At 42.4% G+C, this 17,993-nt stretch overlaps 1 protein-coding gene across 1 annotated transcript in view; it reads right to left on the bottom strand.

Moving 5' to 3' along the window:
- Positions 1 to 1,809: 1,809 nt before the first annotated feature.
- Positions 1,810 to 17,993, bottom strand: part of PTPRJ (protein tyrosine phosphatase receptor type J) — a 48,500-nt gene continuing 32,316 nt past the window's right edge. The window contains exons 12-22 of the mRNA XM_065882435.1: positions 17,798 to 17,885; positions 15,189 to 15,230; positions 14,626 to 14,634; positions 14,441 to 14,528; positions 13,798 to 13,888; positions 11,627 to 11,700; positions 11,393 to 11,527; positions 8,334 to 8,453; positions 5,464 to 5,624; positions 3,987 to 4,122; positions 1,810 to 1,968 (exon numbers count right to left, since the gene is read on the bottom strand). Coding sequence (XP_065738507.1) covers positions 1,810 to 1,968; positions 3,987 to 4,122; positions 5,464 to 5,624; positions 8,334 to 8,453; positions 11,393 to 11,527; positions 11,627 to 11,700; positions 13,798 to 13,888; positions 14,441 to 14,528; positions 14,626 to 14,634; positions 15,189 to 15,230; positions 17,798 to 17,885 — 1,103 coding nt within the window. The remainder of the gene's footprint in view (positions 1,969 to 3,986; positions 4,123 to 5,463; positions 5,625 to 8,333; positions 8,454 to 11,392; positions 11,528 to 11,626; positions 11,701 to 13,797; positions 13,889 to 14,440; positions 14,529 to 14,625; positions 14,635 to 15,188; positions 15,231 to 17,797; positions 17,886 to 17,993) is intronic.

Here is a 17,993-nt window from a genome sequence, read left to right as displayed (position 1 = left end):
AGCACCCGACCTCTGAACCGAATCAAGGGCTTTCTGTACGCGGTGGTTCCCCCTTCGTGACCCTAAGATACCCAACTGTCCAGTCAGTGATCAAAGTGCCGGTGAGTTAAGGAGCATGGCAGGGTCAGGAGACAGGATCCCACAGATCCACGGTGACCAGGGCACGCCACTCCCGTTTTCAATAGGACACATCGTCCTATGTTTACAGCAGGATTTATGACTGTGGGAAAAGGCCACAGGACTCCAGGGACTTGGTCATTCCTTCATAAGACCTTGTACACTTCACTGCCTATTGGAGGAGAAACTCAACACATCTTCAAAATATAACCTGAGCCACAATATAAAATAAAAAGAAACAAATCCTTTCATGTTAATGCCTTGAGAAGTTTACAGATTATGTACCAATAAAATAAATCCACATAGATTCTGAAATTCTCGGTGGATACACATACCTGAAAGCCAAAAACAACAACAACAAAAATCAATCTACACTTTAAAAAAAAATCAAAGTAATTACAGCAGCAGTATAGTGAAAAGAAGTTTTAAAAATAATAATTACATCTTTGATACAAATTTGAACTTTGTACACCTCAGTTCCAAGGAATGACTGTTTTAAGAGTTTAGTATATATATATACAGCAGATACGGGTATGTGTCACTGCAGATACAGACTAAAGCCAGTAGACTCTACGGAAGGAGGGATTCATCTGACACTGTTTTCACACGGAAGTGTTCGCAGATTGCCACGCTTTTAAAAACACACACACGTACACGGACACACAGAGACACATAAAATGCCAACCTGAGTAAAACGTTACTAAAAACCTACAGCATCATGAATTACTAAGTCACATATTGCACCTTTAAATAATCCTTCTTACCACACACAGAAATGAGAAAAAAGATCAAAGGGGGACAATAAAAGATTATTGTGTCACTGAAGGGTTCCTCTGCTTCCCCCCGACCTTCCCCCACCCCGAAATTCTCACGGTGATAATTTAGTTTCCACTCTTGCCCAGCCAATGGGCAGAAGATGTGGCCATCAGAAGTGTCTTTGGGGAAAAATAGGAGGGGAAAAGGGCAGAAAGAATAGAGCACAAAACAGGGGATGGAGGAAGTTGGGGAGGATCTCCTCTAATCAAATGAGAACAGGAATGTTACTAAGAAGGCTGAACCTCTGATACTAAACTACTGTTTAAATATTCCACATAGTCCAATTATGAGATTCAATACAAAAATAGAGATCTACTGAGTTTTACCTGTGGAAGCATAATTCAGAAAAGGCACATGTTCAAATAGAAAACCCAGGCAGGGGGGGTACCATGTAGCCCTCCCTACATGATAATCGTCCACTATTATGTATTTTCCATCAGCTAGATTCCAAGATACAGTAGGTAAAAATAGACCTCTGATACTTAAAATATATTCAACCTAACACAATCCTGGCTTTAGCATGTGAATCATATAAAATAGTCTTTTTAAAAAAGAACGTCTTGTAAAAGAAAAAAAAATCATAGCTCACTTTTCCTGGTGTTCTGTAATTCTCAAGAAAAAAAAAAAAAGCGAACTCATCCCACTGATAATCAGAAACATAGTTGATTTGCTCACTACCCATCCACAGCCCCTGACAGCCCCAACTTCTCATTTGTCATGTTTTACATGTGTAGCTTCACACTCTCAAATTAGTTCTAACAAAACGGAACAAAGAATTAGGATACTAGACATATAAAAAACATGTCACATCGGGGCATCTTCCTTTGCTGTGGGTGTGACGGTCTAGTTAACTCCAGAAAGGTTTTCCTTTGGAATTCAGGCAATGTAACCATTTGTCTTTCCGAACGCGGTCACTGGTGCAAGGTTTTCGTAGATTGTCATTGCAGTTGTGTTCTGGTAGATGAGATCTACTTTCGAGTCCTTCTGGGATCTGATAATATCCAAAACACACTGATTGAGGAAAACATACTGGTCCTGTTAGAAGAAGAAAGAGAGAAAACAAATGAGCACAGGTCCTGAAGATGCGCACCCAAGGTTTTTTTCAAACAGATTACCGCCCTCCAACCCCACCCAACCCGCAGTGAACACTCCAAGTTCACGTAGGTCAAGGGGTAATAACATAGTGGTGAAATCTGAAACCACTGACAGCAAGGTTCTCATCATTAATGGTTCTCAATGAGAGCGGTGCACTCCCCGCACCTCCCTGCACCAAGGAATAGTACCAGAATCTTGGGGAAGGGCAAAGAAAGAACGTGGAGGAAATAATGCACTAAAAAGTCCAGCAGGGTTTTCTTGGCTAGGGAGGATGTGGAGAATGAATAAGCTGTGATTCTCAGCAGAGGGGGTGGGTTAAAGGGGGATGATCAGGACCGAGTTGGGGGTCCCCATCCTGAAGGGGGTGTAGAGACAGGGGTAATGATTGGGGTAGACCTGAAGGTCCCCATGCTTCAGGCAAGCACATCGGAATCTGCAGGTAGCCATTAAAAAGAGGAAGAAAGGCCCTGGTGGTGCAGTGGTTGAGAGTCCGCCTGCCGATGTAGGGAACGCGGGTTCGTGCCCCAGTCCGGGAAGATCCCACGTGCCGCGGAGCGGCTGGGCCCGTGAGCCATGGCCGCTGAGCCTGCGCGTCCGGAGCCTGTGCTCCGCAATGGGAGAGGCCGCAACAGCGAGAGGCCCGCGTACCGCAAAAAAAAGAGGAAGAAAGGGTATATGCTGAAAGATATCCATAATGCTGTTAGAGGAGAAAAACATCACAGGGCAGCATTACCTACAAAATAAGATCCAATTTTTAAAATATGCTCTGTGTGTGTGTGTACGTGTATACATTTTTTTAACAGAGGTACATAAAGAAGCCTGTAAAGATATATGCAAGCTGTAAACACTAGCTACCTCTAGGGAGTGGATTTGGGGAAGAAAAAGTAAAAGAGAAAAATGTCCTCTGTATAATCCTGCACTGTTAAATTTTTTTGAAATGAACAAAGTTATATTATTTTCAAAATATTTTAAAAAGGGATGAGAACATTTGTAAGCAGGTATAAGATTTCTGTGTTTCTCAAAAGCAGATAAAAGATTGATAACGACGACTCTATCTATTAATTACAGCAGAAAATAGGAGATCTCTGTCCCCACCAACGCAGGAGGTGACTTCCGCTCTTCCCACCACAGCCATGCTGCGCCACCCCAAAGCACACAATGCACCCAGGCCTCCAGAACATTCCCTGCTGGACTCAGAAACACAGCACATACTCATAGAGCTCTGAATTGGTTCAGGGTGACGGCCTGATACAAGATTAATATTCTGCTCTATCCTGGCCAGGGAGCGTTCATCCCGACAGCTTTGAGGAAGGCTATTTCCCAATACACGTGTTGAGAACATGCCTTGAACACATAGTTCATCAGGAACATTTCAGGGAAAGCCAAACCCGACAGTTTTACATAAATGACACTGTAGATATTAAGCATGCATGTTCCCGATTGGTCACCATCCTCCCGCAGCCATGATGACTGATGTTCTTTAACATTTACAAGGCAGGGTAAGGATATATTGCTGTGTTAAAGCTTAAAGCGGCGTTATCCTATTTCGTATCATTAATATTTGATAAGTCCCTTTCATTAGCTTATTTTAAGAATGGTCAGACCTTCTTAGAAATCAAGAGTTGAAAAGACCAGTTTTATGAGTTTAAAACCCGGAAGCCAAAGTTCAGAGACTTGCTAAGATTATCTGGTGAGTCAGTGGCAGCAAGGTGAGGAATCCTGATATTGTCTCGGTTTGTAGCTCCATTGCTGCTATCAGGACAACTATGTCGCTGCGTCGGGTATCGTGGGGGAGTTCAATCCCACATCACTTTTAGGCCTTGAAAGAAATCCACCTCACAGCCAAGAGCCAGAAAGATCTGGAAGGGTGGGATATTTTAACACAAGTGTGTGACATGATGCCATCTTTTAAACACAGATGGGAAGGGGGAATTGTCAGACACAGACATTGGGCTCACCTCTGTCTGCACCATTAAAGGCCTGTGCATTCGAAGGTCGTACACAATCCCGTACACATCCACAGTGTTCTCGTCCTCTATCTGATAGATAAGACGATCGATGGCAATGAAAGTGCCCGTCCTTCCCACCCCAGCACTGAAAAAAAGGGGAAATGAAATGAGCATGTCAGCATGGGTTATCTCTACTGTAAAACTCCCATTTCCCCATTTATACATATATCTTACTCTCCTCCACTATCAGGCTTTGAGGGTCAAGCCCAGGACCATTACCAATTGGTTCAATTGAAACCTTTCAAGTCAGACTGTACTAGCTTAGAACTGGGGCCCAAGTCCTAAAGTGACTTTCATGTCAAATGCCACAAATAAAACACCTTGCTAGAGCATCTTGAATCTCAGTCCCATTGAAGTCGCCACTGTATCTAGGTTGGCAAATTCCATCAATTTATTCCCCAGAGGGCAACAAAGTCCCTCCCTTCTTCTGTCCTAAAATCAATTCCTTCAGCTTCAAAGCTAATTTCCTATTGTTCCGGAGGAGAGGGTGGCAAACTTTTTCTGTTAAGGGCCAGAGAGTAAATATCGTCAGCTTCGCAGACTTTGCAAATCAACTCTTTCTGCCACTACAGCATAAAAGTAACTATAGACAATATGTAACCACATGGACATGGCTGTGTTCCAATAATACTGTATTTACAAAAACAGACAGCCAAATAGACTGCGGTGATGGTTTCACAGAGGTATACTCATCTCCAAACTCCTCACTGCTGTATTCATTACGGTGTATTCATTAATTTACATGCAGTTTTTACATGTGGAAAGAATATTTTTAAATAAATAAAATGAACCAGAGTTATGTGTTTCAACATTGCTAAATAGCAAACCAAAATGCTAAACAAAACAGGTTGCAGAACGATGTATACATTATAAAATCTGGTCAAAGTTTAAAGTATATAAAACCGTAGAGTTACGTACATATGTAATAAAATAGAAGAGCACAGAAGGGAAGGATACAGATCAACTTTAGGACCACATTCACCTATGTAAGAAGGCGAACGGGATAGGAGACTAGTAAGCAGAGACTTCAATTATATCTGTAATGTATCATTAACAAAAAGAAACATATATGGCACCATGCTGTGCCTGATTAAATTGTTATTATTCTCCATACTTTTGTAAGGTTGAAATACTTCAAAACAAAATATTATAAATAAGAAAGAAATTTAAATATATTATGATTTTTTTTTTTAAATACAGGCAGGTGACCACATCTGACCCACAGGCTATAGTTTGCCAACCCCCGTTCTGAAGTCGAAGGCTTAGGGAATAAGCCCTAATTCCTCATTGGTCCCTTATCCAAACCTTTCTTGAATTTGTAAATACCTATTGCATTCCCTCTTAGGGTTTTTTTTTTTTTTTTCAAAAGTGTCCATACGTATAAGTACGTTTGAAATCTGTCACACATGGACAGCCATCTGCATACCTGCAGTGCACCAGAATCGGTGACTCAGGAGGACTCTGCTTCATGTAGTCACGAACAAGGTACCGGAAGTTGATGAGCAGGTCAGTGGTGTCGGGAACGCCATGGTCAGGCCAGGAGGTGAAATGGAACTGACGCAGAGTGTGACTCTCACTTGTCTGGATCTAAAAGCCAAGAAAAGTTGTAAGATCCAGAGAGAAAGGCAAGCTAGATCAAGCAGTACCTGAAGACAGAACTGCACGGCTCAGCTGAAAGGCAGCTCAGCAGAAGTGGTTATGACCACAAATTAGAATGGTACGTTGGTACAACAGCTGATAAAGTGCTTGCGGGGACTTCGACGTACTCATCAAATCCTCATAACGTGCCAAGCAGGAGGGTTTATTATCCCCCTTTCAAGAAGGAGGAGAAGGGTTCCAAGAAGTGAAACAACTTCTCTTAACACTCAGCTCAGAGGCAGAAGTCTCTCATCCTTCGATTTTGAGTTCAGAATCTTCCCCTTCCAATCCAGCCTCCTGCCAATAATGTGCTCACATTCTTACACCTACACGTCCTTAGAGATTCATAAACCCCACCCCTCGAGCCCACCTGGAAATGTCACTGACCAAAAATAAATCTGTACAAATACAACTACGATAGTCAGTGCCTTCGGGGCAAGAAGTGCCTCATAATTCACGTCTTACAAAGAATTTAATAAGGTGATAGGCAACTGGCAAGCGCCAAGTCAATACTTAGAACTGTAGGGGTTTGAGAAAGGGCATCTATTTCGACTTCAGATAGACAATAGAAAGTGAAGCTTATTATAACAGAGTTAGTTATTATGCAGACTGGTTTCCTACATGGACCAAAGCACATACCTTTAATTATCAGAACTCCACCCAGGCTGGGCCATTCCCATTCCTGATTCAACTGTACTCACTATGCCTGCACCTGGGCACCGGCCTCACCTGCGTGTACCTACATCTGGACTGCTGGCATTTCCGTCTTCTTTATGACAGCTACCCTTGGAAGCTTTTTGTTGTTGTTGTTAATGTATATACATTATAAAAGCAGTACCTTCACATTATTCAAAATGTGGAAGACAGTAAGAGAAAAGGGCAGTGAGGGAGGAGGGTACTGTGACGTCCCGTCACGCAGGAACATAACATTCACAGATTTAATTATAAGTACTCATCCAAAGAAAGAAACCAGCCATGAGAGAAAAGAGGGGAGAAGGAGAGAGCTGAGGGGAAGGTCAGACTTTCAGTATTATCTCCACTGAAGAGCAAAGAGGCTCAGGTTAGAGGTGGCAGGCAAAGGACACTTTCAGCCCTATCAGTTATGTTCCCACTTTTTAAAGGGAAAATATATTCATGCATTTTGTACAATTAAAAATAATATTTTACTAAATGCCATGTGGTATCCTAGATTGGATCCTGGACTGGAAAGGGCTTTAGTGGAAAACTATGAAATTAGAAGAAAGTCTGGAGTTTAGTTAATAAAAAGAATAATAATAGTAAATTTTTTAATGATGTGGACAATTCTACCCACAATTCTCCTCCACAAGGGCAGACTCCAAGCAGGGAAAGCAATCAAGGATAAGCCAGTCTGTTTAAAATGGGTGAAATCTATAGAAATAAGTATGACATTTTAAGGGATTCTCAGCTATGGTGAACTGCATTATTTATGTGACCCATTCAATACATGGTTAACTGCTTTGACGGCATCTCCAGGAGAGGAATTGAAATAAGTATGAATTATTTACTTATTTTCAAATTATTTACTTATTTTCAAAGGCCAGAGCCTTTGAGACACAGCAATTAGCAAAGAGTTAATATACTACAACAGTGTAGCATGAAATGACTTATGAAATCTTCAAGGATAATTCTCATAAACTGGAAACCAGCCCACCAGCCCCTCATAAATGCAGCTCTACTAAATCTACTTCCAGGTTTTTCTTTTATGCACTATTCATGATGTGCATAAAATTTTGTCTCCTAGTATATTTCCCTTAATTACACTCTAACTTCTCCTCATGGTAATTATGCAGTCTCCATAGCCATCATTTCTAATAGCTGAATAATGATACAGTGACTAGATAACCTATAGTTTCATTATCTATACTCCAAAAGCTAGATATTTGCACAGTTTCCAAATTTTCCCCCCATTATAAATAATACTCAGATACATCTTTATGAATAATAAGCCTTCTCCTATATTTCAGATTATTCCTTTAGGGCAGATTCTCAAACTTGGGACCACCAGATCAAAGGGGGACGGAGATTTTTATGCCTTTGATACAAACTGCAGAGGGCTATATTGATTTATGCAGCCATCAAAAGATTTCAGTGTTGCTCATGACACTGATTCTATTTTTAAACATCCTTTAAAAAATTAAAAGGACACATAAACTGACTTCCCAGAATGCCTACATAATTTAACTGCATTTGTTTTCATAACATTTGGGGGGAAGGGAGGCCATGTGTATATGTCCTGGAATCCTATTATTGTAACTGTCATTATAAACTATTCCAACAGCAGATGGCCACTCCTGATGTCATATTTCCAACCAAATAATCCAAAACGGCCTTGATTTGTAACAAAAATTCTATGAGCAGGTCACGTGGAAGTGAAAGGAAAGGAGTACAGATACTGAGCCATGCTCTCAAGATTCACTTTATTTAAGAACAACTTAGGAAATTCTCTTTAAGAAAGCAAAGCCAAAGGGCTGCCTTAGAGTATATGCAGATATGGATTGTTTTATTCTGTAAAGAAAAAAGCAAAAATATAATTCTGATGCATAAAAAAATTGGTTAATACCAACCTAAAAAGTACCAACCAAAGGTTTATATATGTTAATGTTATATGAGACTTATCCTTCTTGACCTCTTACTTACATTTTGCACTGTGAAGTCTCTGATGGTCCATTCTGGTAGAACAATTTCTGACGTCATTGCGACCGTTATGTCCCCATAGTCCTGAGCCTGCTTGGAGGGCCAGTACTCCTCACATTTGGTCTAGAATAAAATGTGTTTTTATACAAAGACTCAGATCAAACCACCTACCATCACGAAAGCCTCACAAGGAGACCAGATATTGAAAACTAGCATCGCCCGGGGTCTGAATCCATCCCTTAGGTGGGTTCTGTCTGACCCTTGGAATTTTGGGTTTTTTAAAATTTACGATTCCTGCCAACTTTTTTAAATTTGGGAGTTTTCCCATAAAAATCCAGATTTCTAGCTTCTCTTGAAAAATCAGAAGATCTAGCCAACACTGAGCCCCCATTTCTGCACAAAAACGGACTCAGAACTAAGCAGCAGCTGTTCCTTCACAGGGGACACCACGCCCACCCAGCTCCCCCAGGCCTACGGCAGCCATTCCACTAACTGCTCCCTGAACTAAACTTCTCTGACTGACCTATAACCCTAAGCAGCAGAAGAAATGAGAACTTTCCCCAATACTTTTAGATACACACTAATTGCAATACAAATATGGACACCAGTAAAGAGAATCAGATTAAATCATTTGGGGGTCTTTGATTTTTATAAAGTCAATGGCAGATGTGAACAGAAATAAAAATCAGGAAACAACTGCTCTCTGAGACTACCTCAAGACTGACTGAAAACACACACACACATATATACACACACTCTCTCTCTAAACTTTCCAAAGTGTGCTCTCCTGTAATGGTTTCTAACCCTGACTGATATCTGACTCACCTCAGAGGTTTGTTTTGCTTTAAAAACAGATGCCTGCTTCCCACCTCCAGAGATGCTGACTCTGACCCAGGGATCAGTATTTTTTAAAAGATCCCGGCTTCTGGACCACTGCTCCAAGATAGAACACAGGACTGGGACACACACTGACATGGAGGTTTTGCCCAGGTTGTCTCTTACCCGCTGGATTTATGTTACTACCTTGTGGGCAAGTTCTTAAACTCTAAGCTTCATTTTCCCCATCTATAAAATAATAACACCTCACAGGGTTGTTATAGGAAAAAATAACATATATGGAGAATCTAGTGCAGAAAATACACTGGCTCTCTTCCCCTGTCACCCAGGGTCAGTAACATCCACTTCTCTCCCGCCTGATGATGAACAAGGACCCATTAAATTCATCTTCTTGTTCTTTGTTAATTTAACTATGTCATTTTCATTTATCTAACAGATATTTAGGAGAACGACCCATGGGTGAGGCCCCAGGCTCAACAGCACCATAAAGTTTACTTGCATTCATAAGCAATGGCCTTTCGTTTGCATGATAACCTGTTCTAATGCGAGAAATGGGTGCAGAGCCCAACCTTCTGTGTCACAAATAATATGAAGGGAACCACCTCTTAACTGTTCTTTGTTACCTTTCCTTCCTCCAACCCCAGCCCCTAGCACAGGACCTTACACATACTTGGGGCTGGATAAACATCTGCTAAATTAAAGTGAAAGAACAGAACATTAAAAGAAATGATGCCCAGGGACTTCCCTGGTGGCGCAGTGGTTAAGAATCCGTCTGCCAATGCAGGGGACACGGGTTCAAGCCCTGGTCCGGGAAGATCCCACATGCCGCGGAGCAACTATGCCCGTGCGTCACAACTATTGAGCCTGGGCTCTAGAGCCCGCTCGCCACAACTAGAGAAAGCCTGCGTGCAGCAACGAAGACCCAACGCAGCCAAAAATTAAATAGATAAAAGCTCTACTATTAAAAAAAGAAAAAAAAAAGAAATGATGCCTGACAGGTTGGCACTATCTCCGGGACAGTGCTACTCAAAGCATGCATCCTGGAGCGGCAGCAGCGGGAACTGTCAGAAATGCAACTCGGAGGTCCAGCACAGACCCTCTGAATTAGAAACTCTGGAGGCGGAGCCACCCTGCAGGTGACTCTGATGCACGTTAAAGTTTCAGAACCACTGGCTTAGGGACTTGACTCCTTGGGACTTCCTTGGTGGTCCAGCGGTTAAGATTCTGCCCTTCCAATGCAGGGGACACAGGTTCAATCCCTGGTTGGGGAACTAGCATAACCCAAAAAGAAAAGGGACTTGACTCCTATCCTTTTTTTTTTTTTTCTCCCGCGGTACGCGGGCCTCTCACTGTTGTGGCCTCTCCCGTTGCGGAGCACAGGCTCCGGACGCGCAGGCTCAGCGGCCATGGCTCACGGGCCCAGCCGCTCCGCGGCACGTGGGATCCTCCCAGACCGGGGCACGAACCCGCGTCCCCTACATCGGCAGGCGGACTCTCAACCACTGCGCCACCAGGGAAGCCCTCCTATCCTATTCTTTAAGTAACAAACCTACATGAAAAAATTCACAAAGCACATTAGGTCCTATTCCTCAGGCACAGACTTTCTGAATTTAGCCCATGTTTTTCAATTCTCCTTGGTCCACTTATGGAAAGATGGGATTTTATTACTAGAAGAAATCTTATCTTGGATGGAAGTGGCTGGGAGGATTCCAGGCCATCAGAAGGGAGAGAGAACTGCTGAGACTTCTCTTGGGATACATCAGAAATTTTGCATAAAGAAAGGGTCGCAATGCTGTAGACTAAGTTTGAAAATCACTGGGTTGGTCAAATTGGTCATGTCACAGGTAGAGCTGGCTGCTCGGAGGCAGGTCGGCTTGCACTCATCCACAGAGCTGATGAACAACGGAGCTGCACGTGACTTCTTCCGCCTCACTAACCCAGCCCCTGCTGCTCATTAATGCCAGCAGCAGTGACTTAATGACTAGAGAACATTGCTCTCTGTCCACAAAGGAAAGCAATGATAACATAGAGTTTTTAAACATTTTTCTAAAACTTTCCTCTTAGAGGAGAAAAAGTCAGAAAACACACTTCTAAGAACAGAGGTGCTAATATTTGGGGGAGTGTATTTTTAAAAAAGGACAAATCATTTTTAAGATACCCTCCCACCACAGTAAATATGAACGAACGAATTGAACTGAATAATAATAAAAATAAAAGATACTTACCCTTCCCTGCTCAACACATTTGGTCAACATGACAATGGCATAGACATTTTTCTCCCAAACCATACGCCAAAAATCTTTCAAAGTGTTGGGTAAAGGTCCTTGTGTGGCAATAAAATCTTTCTTGGAATGGTAGCCCTAAAAATGGAAAGCAGCACGTATTCAACCTCAAAGAGACGGACAGCAGGAGGACCTCCTCCTAACCAGCCAGCACTATGGGCCCTGCTCTCCACTTACAGGCATGTAGTTGGCATTGATGTAGTCATCAGTTGAATGGGCATGGACTGAAAGTTTGACACGGGAGATATCATCTGTGACATTCAAAGAAAAGAGTTCCATGTTAGAATAGAAGCAAAGGTGTGAGTTGAGTTGAATACAAGAGAAAAAACTGTCGTTTTCATTTATCTAACAGATATTTAGGAGAATGTCCCATGGGTGAGGCCCTGGGCTCAAAAGCACCATAAAGTTTATTTGCATTCATAAGCAATGGCCTTTCGTTTGCATGATAACCTGTTCTGATGCGAGAAATGGGTGCAGAACCCAACCTTGTGTGTGGCAACCCAACCCTGTGTGGCAACACAGGGGCTCCATCACACCTTGAAGCTGCATGGCTTGGCGTTTTACATCCACGACCTTATTTCATTCCCACAGTCACCAGATGTGACTATGGCACAGACAAGTTACATGATCACCTGGGCAGAGCTAGTCAGTGGCAGAGCCACAGTTAGAACCCGGGCAGCCTGGCAACAGGTCCCAAGGTCTTAACCACTCCAGACCGCCTTCTCAGGAGAAACCAACTATTAGCATTCTTGGGTGAGTGCCATGAGCCAGGGAAGGCCCTCAGCAATGTTATTTATTCCTTATAACCACACTACAAGCTTCTGCGCCCATTTTAAAGAGGAGGAAACTGAGGGTCAGAGAGATTAAGTGATTTTTCCAAGCACTTTCATCTGGTGAATGGCAGTCAGAATTCAAATCCAGTGCCCTTTCCACTATAGCAGGGTAGATACTCAGTTAAGACTTTCACACTTTCTCTATTCTCATAAAAAAAAATTGTTATAAAAAGACAGTCCCAAATGCAAGAATAAACTGAATGCATAAGACTATTGTAAGTGGCATATGTGGAATCTAAGATATGACACAAATGAACTTATTTACAAAACAGAAACAGACTCACAGGCATAGAAAACAAACATATAGTTATCAAAGGGGAAAGGGAGTGGGGGGATAAATTAGGAGTTTGGGATTAGCAGATTTAAACAGATAAACAACATGGTTCTGTATAACACAGTTATACTGAACTATATTCAATATCCTATAATAAACCATGATGGAAAAGAACAATTTTTTTAAAAAAGACTACTATAAGTGGAAGGACGTAAAGCATAAAATTCTCATGTTTCCTATATACTGTCATCTCAAAAAACACACACACAAAATTGTCCAACTCCAGAAATGAAATAATATCCTTAAAATCTCAACGATCAGCCTGAGCTATAAGCAGCAGCTCCTATGTTTCCCTGTCTTTGACTATCCACTATCTCACCCTCCCCTGAACAAAAAAACAACAATTCTAAACCCGGTTACCAACATGAGTGTCAGCCTGAAATCTTCCCAATAAAAACAACAGCCAAACTCTGGATCTGAAAATCTCCACAGACATCCACAAGAACGGGCCAATAATCCTGTGTTAACCCTCAAAGCGCAGAGCTGAGGCAGATCCCGACAACCTAGTTTTAAAAGCGTTTCTCTCAGCACACGCGTGAGTCAATGTCTGCTGTCAATATAAGTGCTGGAGGGGTGGCGAGGAATGAAGAGAACGAAGGGAGGAGCTAGAAAATCCTGAATCTAAACAGAAGTTAACATTTCAGGCCAGGAAAGAAAAACACAACTTCAAGTAAAACAGACAATTTAAAAAAACAAAAAAAAAAGACAGGAATGAACCCAAATGTAATTCACATTTAGCCGTGCAATGTACTCAGCCGACCAGAGACGTGTCTGGACAAACAGAAAGCATTACTCCCTGCCTGCCCTCATCCTGCTCTCTTTCATTCCAGAGCTATACTAACTGAAATAGAAGAGCTGTGGGAATAAAGGGGTTCAAAGCACAGACTCTGGCCTTTTCCCTGAATGAAACTGACAGACTCGGTCCAAGTCTGGTCCCACCATGACTATCTGTGTGACTCTGGACAAATCACCTAGCCACTCTGTGCCTCATTTTCCTCATCTACTACCTATTTCATAAGGCTATTGTGAGGACGGAATTCAATGGCATATGCACACAGAAGGTGACTAAGGAATGGCTATGGAAGTGGTTAGTTCGTATCTGGATTCTTCTCCCCTCTACTGTTAGAGATGTGATGCCAGTGATGGAAAAAAGGGAAAGTAATGTGGAAAAAACAACTTACAGGGTAGAACATTATTATAGCGATTTTTTCCTCTATTCTCAGCCAGTTCAGCTGCGTACTTAGGTAGACCAATTCCAACAAGCTTCAGATCCTAAAAACAGAACATATGAGTTGTTCATTTATTCAGTGTTCAAATGTTATACTACTCAGAGAGTAGGACAGAACAGAGTGGGAATGCAGAGATGTTATGGGTAACATTGTGTCCCTCAAACAGATATGCAGAAGTTCTAACCCCTGGTACCTGTGAATGAAATCTGAGTTGAAAATACAGCTTTTGCAGATGTACTCAAGATAAGATGAGGTCATACTGCAGTAGGGCAGGGCCCTTAACGCAATATCACTGGTGCCTTTATAAGAGGAGAAAAAGCACTGAGATACAGACACACAAGGGAGACATATGAAGATGGAGGTTCTATGGCCACAAGTCAAGAATGCTTGGGGCTTCCAGAAGCTGGATGAAGCAAGGAGGGATCCTCCCCAAGAGGTTTCAGAGGGGCCCCCAGGGGACATGCAAGAGCTTCTCTCTCCCCTCAAAGAGGGCTGCCTCTCACCCAAAGCTTCACCATAAAACGGAAACAGGCAGTTTTCCAACTTTCGGGACAAACGTAGAGCAATTAAAAACACAACATTTATAGCCACATACTTCATATTCTTCTGCAAATCCACAGTTGGAGTCAGCTTGCTGTTTCTTAAAGTAGGCCTCAAAATTCTCCACTTTGATTAACTTGGATCTAGGAAAACAAAACAGGATTTTTTGCATTCAACCAAGTTCACACTCAAAATAGAAAAATACAAGTTATTTTTTTAAAAAGTGGAGAGTTTACTCACTTTTTAGGTCTTCATCATAGAAAAGGAAAGAAAAACAATAAGCAGTTAGAAAAAAATGACTCAACCATGACTCTGGAGATGATAGCAAACATCTTCCCAAAGAAAACCTGTAGTACAAGAGGCGGGCGGGCGGGCGGTGGCAGGTGGTGGCACTATGTTATTTACAAAACAATGAAATATGAATCAGGAAATCTGACTTCTAGACCCTGTTATATAACTGATTGGTTTTGGGACTTTGAGCAAGTTCTCTCCTCCTAGATCTTCATAACCTTTTTTGAATCACAAAATATATATTTGTGGGTAGACTATATGGCAAAAGTATGGCTCCCCTTGCCATTGTACAACATGGCAAGGAAGCTAGCTTCAGGAGACTAGGAAACATAGGTTCCTCGCAGAATAACAAGGCTAATAAGGACTTCTGGAGGATTAGGTCCAAACCTGTCGATCGGGAAAAGTGGCAACAGTTTCCATCAAAAACAAACAAACAAACAAAAAACCTCAAAATAGGCACTGAACAGATTGAGGGATTCAATGCATTAAGACGCACAACTCTAGAGACTTACTTAATTTGAGAAAAGGACACGTCATTGTTCTTGGCATCTTTCCTGTTTTGAAAGAAAAAGAAAGACCCATTAGATCAAAACAGCTTAATTCTGTGCTTTGTCCCCTTTGCGTATCTACAAAATGCCTTTTCGCTGAGCATTAGTTCATACACAGCATTACTTCCTGCTCACAAATACTAGACTTAACGGTCTAAGCAGCAAATGCTGAGTATAAGCCTCTTTTTTTTTTTTTTTTGCGGTATGCGGGCCTCTCACTGTTGTGGCCTCTCCCCGTTGCGGAGCACAGGCTCCGGACGCGCAGGCTCAGCGGCCATGGCTCACGGGCCCAGCCGCTCCGCGGCATGCGGGATCCTCCCGGACCGGGGCACGAACCCGCGTCCCCTGCATCGGCAGGCGGACTCTCAACCACTGCGCCACCAGGGAAGCCCAAGTTACTCTCTTTTATACCATCTAAAAGTATTGAAGAATCTTACTCAAGCAATGTGTAGGAATTCCTCTGGGTAAATACACACCAGCTGCACCACCCCAGCGTAAAGCCACACTCATTCTTTAGTGCTCTGGTTTTTGTTTTCTTGGTTTGTTATTCGTTTGGCTTTGGTTTTGGTTTCGGCTTTGAGAAAGGCTTTCTGATAAAGTTAATGTAATAAACCAGAAAATACACCCAGTGTCGGCAAGGTGGTCGGGCACCTGGCACTCTTCTGTACTGCTGGCTAAACCCCATGCTGGCGTTAAAAGAAAAAAACTTTCTGGAAGGCAATTTCGCAGCACGTATCAAAATTGATAACATGCATACCCACTGACCCAGCAATTTCCCAGCTTGGAATTTAGCCTAAGGGAGTAATCATGAATATGCCCAGATTTACACACAAGGATAAGCAACTGTGGCAAACAAACAAACTAACAAAATACCTGAAAACATCAGGAATTTGGTTGAATAATTTCTATACAGCTGAATACTCAACAGCCACTTAAGATGAAGAAGATCTGAAGCCGTCCACGATGTCTTGTGAACAAAGCAGGCCAGAAAATATGTATAATATGATTCTGTTTGTGGGGATGCGTGTGTGTATTTGTGTGAGTTTTGTAATCACATCGATGTTAAGAGTAGTTTTGTATGGGTGTGATTATGGATTATTTCTTTTCTTTGCCCTTCTTTTCTGTTTTTTAACTTTTTGCCGTAAATATGTAAAACTTTTCTTTTAATAAGAAACAATAAAGCTGTTTTTGACCCCTCCCTCGAAAAAAAAAATCAGAATCTAATGCAAAAAGATGTAATACGGGCACTGCCTGTCAACCCACGAGAGCAAGGCGGTGGCAGAAGACCAGGTGTAGGATGCATTAGAAACCCTGGGCCCGGATGAAATCCCCTGGCTGGCAGCACCCGATAACAGTGAATAAATCCCAGCTGATACACAGGCTTCACACCCTGCATGGTCAGGCAGGAGGGTGTGCAATGAAAAGCAAAGTCCAGGTCCAAGTCCATTTCCACACCTCCTACACTCAGCTTCTGCATCCTTGCAATGGGGCTTGGGAGGCCTGCCTCATAGGGCCTCATGCATGACAGAATTCATGAAAAGCACAAGTCCAGGCACACAGTAAGTGCTCAAGACAGAGTTGCTATTTTTACTATTTAACTACCCCAAAGAGTAACTGTACAGATAAAATAATAATATCATAAGAGGTATAAGATACTGTCAAAGCACTTTTTTTCATTTAATGCTCCTAGGCGGCACAAGTTAGGCACTGTTATCATCCCCGTATCATAGATTAACCAAGACCTTAAAGCCAAGCTCCCTAACTGCCAGTCAGAGACAGAGCATGTGTTCAAACTTAGCTGACTCTAAAACGCCATCTCTTAACACTCTGGTTTGTGAACTAGAACGCCTGTTTGAAAGCAGCCCATTCTGTTGCAGTGTTTATCATGACCTAATGCTTTAAAACCCTCCAGCTCACAGGGACTTCCCTGGTGGTCCAGTGGTTAAGACTCTGAGCTCCCAATGCAGGGGGCCTGGGTTCAACTCCCCGTCAGGAAACTAGATCCCACATGCATGCCACAACTAATGTGCCCTGAAGCCGCAACTAAGGAGCCCGCCTGCCACAACTAAGACCCGGTGCAACCAAATAAATAAATATATTTAAAAAAATAATAAATGCTTAACAAAAAATTTTTTTAATAAATAAATAAATAAAAGAAAACCCTCCAGCTCAGAGACTGAGATGAAATAAGACTGGCCAGACAGTGAAGACTCTGGATGATGGGGACCTGGGGGCTCACTATACTATCCCTTCCATCTGTGTGACTGTCTGGTTACCCACAATACAAAGCTCCCTTTAAAAGTAGGATATTATTGGGCTTCCCTGGTGGCTCAGTGGTTGAGAGTCAGCCTGCCAATGCAGGGGACATGGGTTCATGCCCCGGTCCGGGAAGATCCCACATGCCGTGGAGTGGCTGGGCCCGTGAGCCATGGCCACTGAGCCTGTGCGTCTGGAGCCTGTGCTCCGCAATGGGAGAGGCCACAACAGTGAGAGGTCCACGTACCGCAAAAAAAAAAAAAAAAAACTAAAAAAAAAAAAAGTAGGATATTATTGTTAACATAAGCAATAGTCACCTTTTCTTTCTCCAGAAGAGGAAGCCTCCTACAGCCACAATAACCAAGGCACCAAAGATACATCCAAACACTGCTCCACAGATGACACCTGGGAAAAGTCCAAATGGGAGCCACTTCAAGAGGTGTTCACAGACAACTAGAGAAGATCATACTAAAGTGAAGTCAGTCAGAAAGAGGAAGACACGCCATATGATAT

The sequence above is a fragment of the Phocoena phocoena genome, chromosome 8, assembly GCF_963924675.1.
Source record: "Phocoena phocoena chromosome 8, mPhoPho1.1, whole genome shotgun sequence".
Classification (NCBI taxonomy): Eukaryota; Metazoa; Chordata; class Mammalia; order Artiodactyla; family Phocoenidae; genus Phocoena; species Phocoena phocoena.
The sequence above is the reverse complement of the archived record's forward strand: the minus strand, read 5'-3'. Positions and strand labels throughout refer to the sequence as shown.